An 8,430-nucleotide genomic window follows, 5' to 3' on the forward strand; every position below is an offset into this window, starting at 1 on the left:
TTATAATAATAGTTCTCTGTTTATTTTGTAAAGGATTATACATATTTATAATAACAAACAAAGAGATATGCACATATTTCTTCTTATCATTGTGAATTACTGATCAATATACAAATCGGTATTGTGGTGAATGGAGCTAATTATATTAGGAACAACTTTTAAACACAAATTAGTTAAGGAATTCTGACTGTATATTTAAAGATTCTAGCTGCTCAAATTTCCAAGCAAAGGAGAACTCTATTTTCCAAAACTCAAAGTAACCATGGAATTAATAAGAATCGAATAGCTTCAATGAACTTTTGAAGAACTTGTCATTGATCAAGAAATTTCATATAAATGTGTAGAGAGAATGGTGTGAATTACCTTGAACCATCCCTATTCAAATTTTTCACATTTACATTTTAACAACATTTTTGATACCTAAAAGTATATAAATAGAGATTATAATTTAAACATAATTTTTAAAAAGTAGAAAAAGTTAAATATTGTCAGATACATTATATAGAATATTCTACAACAAAGGTCATTGTAAATACTTACCTGTACACAATTTTCATACAACAAAGTACTACAAAAGAATTGTTATTATTATTATTATTATTATTAAGTAGGTATCATTAGATACTCAGGACGATCATTATGCTCAGACCCTTGCAGATAATCTCAGATTGTGGGACTATTACATAGGACCATTACGATCACGTGTAAACTATAGAAGCCTATCCCCTGTGAAGAAAAGGGGTCCTAAGTATTGATATGCTTTGAGCCACTAAGCCTTCTCATTGTATGATCAATAGGAGTTTCAACCTCCTCACTACACTTTGCACATCATGGTTTCTGTTCAAGTCCTAAGTGTATTAGATGTTTCTTCATGTGTCAGTGTCCTTTGACCAATCGCACAAATAAATGCAGTTTTATTCTTTCCAAATAACTTAAAATCTTGCTAAGAGTTTTTGAGTCTTTCCAGCAGGGATTCTGTGCGTCTCATGCTCTGGATTATCTTTTAAAGCTGACTGAGCTGTACTATTATAAAAGAATTACTTAGTATAATATTAAACTTTAAATATTGTCATACTTTGCATTGTTCCTCTTTTATCTACTGTCTGATAAAACATGATGAAGATATATCTTTCTAAAAAACTAACAACACTGTTCCTATGGTATACAGGTGTAATAAATATAGCCTTGGTATTTTGAGAAATAGTAGGAAATTCAAATCGGAGCATAAAATATTCTATGACATGGTATTCAATATAATTGAAATTTTAAAGTTATTTTAAAGTTTACATTTAACTCTATTTTAAAGTCAACATATCTATATTATAAACTAGCAATTAGAGCAAAATAGATCTTAATACGTTTTGTTATATTTCTTACAGTTTAATTTTTATAAAGTCTTAAAAATCTGCAATCTATTTCTTACGAATATCTCGGATTTTCGTTAAATCCACAAATGCACTTATATTAATGTAACTTACGTTCCATATGTTTTGAAATCAATTTCACCTAAAACGTAATTCCGATCGAAAGAAGATTTTTTTACAATTTAAACTTAATTTTATATAAAGATTCATTTTATTCCCGAATGAACTACCTATATTTTTAGTCATTTCACCTTCAGTTTATGTAAAATCACTCTCTCTAAAATTGTATCATTAATTAAAGTGTTTATACTTTAGTGTTTAAAGTTTAATAGATGATGGTACACACGTGAGCGTATACAATACGCATTTATGCATTGATTACAACACACACTATGTGTAAAAAATGGAATAATCATTATTACAATAATAATAATAATACTTTAAATTTAGTTATAGATACATACATCTATTAAATCTGTACATACATTTATTAAATCTAGACAACAGAACAATACAAAGCTAATTCGATAGTCGGTTCGGTATTGCACTAATGTATACACTTTTCAAATTCTTTCACGAATGTATCGCAACCAACATATATATGTACAGATAATAAGTTCTGAATCACCGAAGGGAATATGTAATCAAATTCACAGAATATGATTTGTATGACGAAAATGTAGTGCATACATATGTATAGTAAAATCACCAGGCCTATATTATAATATATACAGAAACTCGCAGTACCAAATTCATATGAAAACAGTGACAATTAACTAGTAATAAATTAAATCAAATACTTCATTCAAAAACAGATTTCTCGTAAGTGATCTTGCAAATAGTTTGGATCTAAGCGGAGAGTGTACACAAATATCGAAAAGTTTCAGTCGGGTCAGAAACAAGACTGAATAAAATTCACGATTAGTTTTAGTCTACAAACTAATGTTCCATAGCTCTGCTATCGCTCGAAAGAGGCGCCTTCAACGAACTCGTTATGAGGTTACGATCGTTGACACGGACGCAGAATCCTACTAGGATGAACCTCTGTAGTCCTTGGTAATGGTAATGATGTTGTCGAACTGTCCTGGCTATTCTATTCTTCGTATTATATGAAAAGCGGCACAAACGCATATGATTCATAAGATACATTGCGTTAGGCTCGACCGTTTCAGGTACGTATATACGTAGGTAGAAGTATCCTCGGTTTTGGACAACGAGATGGAATACCTTGTTTGCCTCTCCCGAGCTCAATTTTGCATTTACTAAATTAATATTCGACCGACAGTATAACTCACGTTTAAAAATCAGATGACAGATGCTTTGAAACTCTGAAACTCATTATGCAATTTCTAAAATACATGAACAATGTACAAGGTGTTCTTAAAGTTTCACATCAATTCGTAATATTTTGAATCAGTAAGTGTTCCTTGACTTTTGTCCACTTAAAAAGTTTGCGAAAAAACAATTGAGCATCATGTTTAGTCTAAGAGTAGTATCTATGAAGAAAATTATAAAAATGATAGCTTACTCAAATGTTTACAATTAAAGCTTAGAAAGTGGTAATTATAGTATAGGAAAAATGTTTATTTTTATTTTGTTTATTCATTGTAGGGTCATATACAGAGTCAGACATACTCGGAAATGTTAGAAGTTGGTTTGAGGGTAGTTCGTGGGCAAGATTGGAAGTGGGATGATCAAGATGGTGGAGAGGGTCATGCAGGAACCGTTGTAGAAATTGGCAAACCTCCTTCTTTTGGAAATTCAGCTCTTAGCCCAAATCCATCGGATAGGACACCAGATAAAACAGTGATTGTACAGTGGGATCATGGATCTAGGAGTAATTACAGAATTGGATATCAAGGGGCATACGATCTGCTGGTGTTTGACAATGCAGCAACTGGTGTTAAACATGCAAATATTATCTGTGATGGATGTAAAAGACATGGGATAATTGGTATTCGATGGAAATGTGTACAGTGTCCTGATTATGATTTGTGTACTCAATGCTATATGGCTGATGTACACGATTTAAGTCATATGTTCCAAAGATTTCAAACAGCTAATTCAATAGGGTTAGTTTTTCAAACATTATAAGACACATTTAATAACAAATAGTGTAATTAAGCATCAATTTATATGTGCTTTTCACAATACAACACTGTATAGGGTCCAATTAAGTCCAAGAGAAGGTTGTACTAAAATACCATTGAAAGGTATATTTATTGGAGCAAAAGTCATTCGAGGTCCTGATTGGGAATGGGGAAATCAAGATGGTGGTCGAGGTATTATATCTTTTAGTTCTGTCATTACAGAGTATAAGGAAGATAGGTTGAAGCATAAATTTATTTAATATTTTAGGAAAAACTGGCAGAGTAATGGATATACGTGGTTGGGATAATGGAAGTAGTCGTTCAGTGGCAACTGTAACGTGGTCAAAAGGTAGTACAAATGTCTATCGTCTTGGATACAAAGGTTGCGTTGATTTGTGTTATGTGGAGGAAGCTACTTCTGGCACATATTACAAAGAGCATCTTCCACTTCTTGGTCAACAAGTATTGACAGTATCTGATAATGGAAACAATTTAACACCAACAAGGAGTGGTGCTTCTTCCATTGTATCTAGTCCACGCCATTCAACATTTAATGTTGGTAACAAAATAAAAGTACTGGTTGATGTAGACACGTTAAAAGAAATGCAAGAGGGCCATGGTGGTTGGAATCCACGTATGGCTGAGTACATTGGAAAGGTATGTGATAAAAAGTTACAACCAAGTTGTTTAATGAATTGAACTAAAAACATTTAAACCTTAAATTTTTAAATAAATTTTGATTAAACTTAGGTTGGGAAAGTCCATCGCATCACAGATAAAGGAGATATTCGTGTACAGTTTGAAGGTTGCAATAATAGATGGACTTTTCATCCAGGTGCACTTACAAAAGTCACCACCAAAGATACGTTTTCTTTGGGTGATATAGTCAGGGTAAAAACCGATTTATCTGCAGTGAAACTTTATCAACGAGGACACGGAGAGTGGATAGATGTAATGAAGAATGCCCTAGGAAAAACTGGAAAAGTAATCAAAATATACTCTGATGGCGATTTACGAGTAGCATTAGATGGTCATACATGGACATTTAATCCTTTAAGTGTTACGCTCGTTCCTCCTGGGACTGATACTGTTTTTATACAAGATGAATCAAATCGAAATAGAGATTGGACAGGTATACATCAAACCTATTGTTCTTAGTAATTGTATCAAGATATTTTTGTACGTATATTGTATGATACTTTTTGTATAGGTGAAGTAGATACTGAAGTTGAAAAACTATTACGAGATGCGGCCAGAGGAGAGGCTGGTGTATCCGCGGTGCAGGAATTTCTCAAGAAATATCCGGGTAGAGTTGATGCCACGGCTGGTGGTCCAGGAGGTGGCAAGAAAACGTGTTTACAGGTTGCGGCACATCAAGGTCAACGTGATCTCTGTATTCTTCTCCTAGATGCTGGCGCATCTTTACGAGCAGTAGACGAAGACGGAGATACTCCTCTTCATTATGCTGCATTTGGGTTTGTTATACAGATTCACTATAATATAAACAACAAAAACTGCTGTGAAATTGTAGATAAATTTTTAGAAATGGAAATTGTTACTTTAGCTTCTTATTGGGAGATTTGCAACTTTTATAAGGAGGTTGGGTGTAATAGCATTTTTTATAGATCGCCTCGTAAATTTTTATCAAATATACATTATTTTGTAGTCCAGGAGTTATTTAAAAATTTATGCTTTTATCTACAAATGAAAATATTTTGTTTTTTTATAGTAACCAACCTGAGATAATGGAGTTGCTTTTATCGCGTGGTGCATCAATCAACGCAGTAAATAATGGAAAATGCAGCGCCTTACATGTGGCCGTAAATAAGAAACACGCACAATGTGTTAAAATTTTGTTACGTCATAATTGTGATGTCAATTTGCAAGACTCGTATGGAGATACTGCATTGCACGATGCTATTGGAAAAGATGCAATTGGGAAAGATGCTCTGGATATAATCGATGCCCTTTGTTCATGTGAGAGAGTGGACTTTACCTTACGAAACAAGCGAGGCTTCAATGTACTGCATCATGCCGCTTTAAAGGGCAACGCTCAGTATGTACATTAACTTCTTGCTCTGTTAATAAGTTTGAAGACTTAATTGTAAAATCGCATGTTTTTCCACAGTGCAACTGAGAAGTTAGTGGCACGGGCAAGACAGCTGGTGGATGTAAAAAAAGAGGACGGTTTTGCAGCATTACATCTTGCAGCTTTAAATGGTCACAGAGACGTTGCGGCTATACTTCTTTCTCCAAATGGTGGTAATGCAAAAGTGGACTTAAGGAACAATCGTCGACAAACACCATTGCACTTGGCTACATCTCAGGGTCATTGGGCTGTGGTAGAATTATTGGTGCATCACAATGCAGATATTGCTAGTACAGATGCGGATGGTGATACGGTGTTACATATAGCTATAGTGAAAAGCTCAAATCAAACAAATGTTGTTCCTACGTCTGAAAGTTTTCGAGATTCACCTCTTATATATGCGGTAGGTTTGGCTTTTTATTTTCTTTTATCTTGATTGACTACTTGTCTAACGCTTGGGCCATTGTTACTGATAGATATGGCAGAATTTAACCAGTCAGGGCTCAAAGACAGAATTAGCGCTGGCCTGCTTTCTGGTTAGCGTAGACAGAAGTTGCACTCTTTTGGAGCATGCAAAAAATTCTAAGAATAAAACACCTCTGGACCTTCTTGAAGCGGATCCACAGATCGCACCGTATGCAGATTTGTTACGGTGTTATCAATACCAAAGCCAAAATGTCCAGTTAGAGTAAGTATCGAGATAAAGAATATTAAATCTTATACAGTAGTGCTACATTTAATTGACTTAGAACGGGACCCACGAGGAACATTTAAGTAATCAGAAACACTAATCTCGTATGCAGTGCCTTGACTTGCTAAAGGGTTTCTATGGGCGAGAAAAGAAAAACCTTTAAAAAGATGATAGTACTAGGTTTTTACAACTGAAAATACTAAGTACCGCGTTTCTTATTAAATTTTGACGTAAGCGCCATCAATAGATTCATGTTTTCTTGCTGAAAATAATGCCAAATACGATGATTATTTGGATGATTTTTAAAAAGAAACTATATGGAAAAAACGATTTGCACAATTTCAAGCTAGCTTCATTAGAATTAATCCGATTTGTATAGTATTTGGTATCATTTCTCGAGAAGAACATAGGGAAATCATCTGTGTAAATCTGTGTAAATCATTTTTTTCATGTAATTTTTCTTTATAAATCATTCAAATAATGTCGTATTTGGTATTACTTTCATCAGAAAAGATAAGGAATCGCTTGACGGGACTTGCGTCAGTATTTAATAAGAAATATAGAATTTGATACTTTCGATTGTTAAGACCTAGTCTGATCTTGAGCTTTTATGGCTGCATTGTTAATGAAGGTATCTGGAGTATAAATAATTCTGATCATTTTGATGCAATTAAGTGTAACACGTACGTGTACGTTATATGTTTGGATTCCATCAGGATACTTTCAATATGAAAATAAATTCATTACACGCGGTGCATGTGAAAAATTTCTGCTCGAATCTGTTGACCATATGTATTTGTCAACGTGAATAAGCGAGAGAGTTAAATTATATAGAGATACACAGAGCTGTTAAATATTTATGATCTAATATTTACAAATATGCTTACAACAGGATAGAAAATGCTGTCGTGTATCAGGTAGAATCTACTTCACAATCAGAAGTTGTATGTGGATCTAGAAATGGTATACCAGCTTCCGGTGATACTACTGAATGCCACGGTTGTTTAGGTTTAGTGACCAATGGATCGAAAGAAGAAAACAAGTATAACCCAAGTAGTAATGTTACCATCGTCAATTGTTCGCATTGTGGTCATGGAATTGCTAAACCACAAGTAATTCAAGGTAATATATGTATCATTAATATTCTTTAAATTCTTGTTTTCTATCACGATTATTTCTCACTTATTATGACTCAGGTACAGATGGTCAAACAGCAACAGGTGAAACAAAACCAGAAGATACGATAAAGGATAGTGAATTGGAAGATAAAAAGAAAGAGAAGGATCAAGACAAGGAAAGAGAAAAGGACAAGGATTTGGAACGATTACGTTATTTAGAAACTAGAGTAGCTGATTTAGAAGAGGCAAATATGTGTAGCATTTGTATGGAGCGTCGTCGTAACGTCGCCTTCCTATGTGGTCATGGCGCTTGCGAGCATTGCGCTGCTCCATTAAAAACTTGTCACATGTGTCGCAAAGTTATCACAAAGAAAATTAATTTATACTAGACAATCAACAATGAAATGCTTACAAATTACGAAATATTTCAGAGCTAATGGACAAAATTACGATAGAATATTTTAGTCAGGTCTATTTGCTTTTTTGGCAGCCAGAGCTGCGTAGTTATCGGAAGCTAGAAGAAACCATGTCTTTGGTGGTAATCCGTGAGTATTATTCATTATCTCACAGAACATACCTATACGGACATTACTCCACATGTTGTATAGTGTTGTTACAATACAAGCTTGATGGTACGCTCATGTTGTCTCGTAATTACTTTTCACTTTATTTGGACTTTACGTTTGAAAAGGTAAATTCAAGTACCTAATGCGTAAACTGATTTTTAAAACAAATTTTTTAGATTCTTTAAACGCTTAATTAGTTCCAAGCTTTGCGTTTGTATCGAAACAGCACTGTATCTCTGTCACTTTAACATCAGATTCGACTTCTTGTTGAGCTTTGTCAGTCATAAAGAGCGTTTTAACTTCCAAACCTGCCAAATGAATAGGACTGATTTAAATAATGTTGATTAATAAATGTATTCGTATAAATATAGAGAAGATCTGGTTGCATGTGGGCAATACACCAGGTGTGAGTTCTACACACTAAAATAAGATAAAATGTCGAAACATATGCCCCAATATGATCTTGTTTTGAAGTTACAGCTTATTTTATGTCACAATAGTTGCTTATATAT

The 8,430-nt window shown here is 33.9% G+C and overlaps 1 protein-coding gene and 1 long non-coding RNA gene across 5 annotated transcripts; one reads left to right on the forward strand and one right to left on the reverse strand.

The window, feature by feature from the left end:
• On the reverse strand, nucleotides 1–3,105 carry LOC143178570 (uncharacterized). 3 transcript variants are annotated; one of them, XR_013001809.1, is made up of 3 exons: nucleotides 1,850–3,105; nucleotides 541–1,023; nucleotides 1–420 (listed from the first exon to the last, which is right to left on the reverse strand). It is a non-coding gene; the product is annotated as an uncharacterized LOC143178570 (long non-coding RNA). The 3 variants fall into 3 exon arrangements; XR_013001810.1 differs by having other exon boundaries at nucleotides 1,829–3,105; XR_013001808.1 differs by lacking the exon at nucleotides 1,850–3,105 and adding an exon at nucleotides 1,479–1,760.
• On the forward strand, nucleotides 2,345–8,430 carry Mib2 (E3 ubiquitin-protein ligase mind bomb 2). Of its 2 annotated transcripts, none has more exons than XM_076377304.1 (11): nucleotides 2,345–2,536; nucleotides 2,976–3,436; nucleotides 3,531–3,646; nucleotides 3,723–4,111; nucleotides 4,205–4,586; nucleotides 4,665–4,929; nucleotides 5,184–5,510; nucleotides 5,583–5,946; nucleotides 6,020–6,231; nucleotides 7,127–7,356; nucleotides 7,431–8,430. In XM_076377304.1, exons 2-11 carry the CDS (start codon nucleotides 3,006–3,008, stop codon nucleotides 7,739–7,741), a joined length of 3,027 nt encoding a protein of 1,008 aa, XP_076233419.1. In that variant the 5' UTR covers nucleotides 2,345–2,536; nucleotides 2,976–3,005; the 3' UTR covers nucleotides 7,742–8,430. The 2 variants fall into 2 exon arrangements, with proteins under 2 accessions (XP_076233419.1, XP_076233420.1); XM_076377305.1 differs by having other exon boundaries at nucleotides 7,437–8,430.

This window comes from Calliopsis andreniformis, chromosome 4 (genome assembly GCF_051401765.1).
Source record: "Calliopsis andreniformis isolate RMS-2024a chromosome 4, iyCalAndr_principal, whole genome shotgun sequence".
NCBI classification, from domain to species: domain Eukaryota; kingdom Metazoa; phylum Arthropoda; class Insecta; order Hymenoptera; family Andrenidae; genus Calliopsis; species Calliopsis andreniformis.

What these genes read in the sequence shown, in the direction of transcription:
- Mib2 (XM_076377304.1), top strand. Translation starts at nt 3,006, where the DNA reads ATGTTAGAAGTTGGTTTGAGGGTAGTTCGTGGGCAAGATTGGAAGTGG. An exon ending in CAAACAGCTAATTCAATAGG is followed by an intron (nt 3,437 to 3,530) that starts GTTAGTTTTTCA and finishes AACACTGTATAG; the next exon opens with GGTCCAATTAAGTCCAAGAG. An exon ending in GCTTTAAAGGGCAACGCTCA is followed by an intron (nt 5,511 to 5,582) that starts GTATGTACATTA and finishes GTTTTTCCACAG; the next exon opens with TGCAACTGAGAAGTTAGTGG.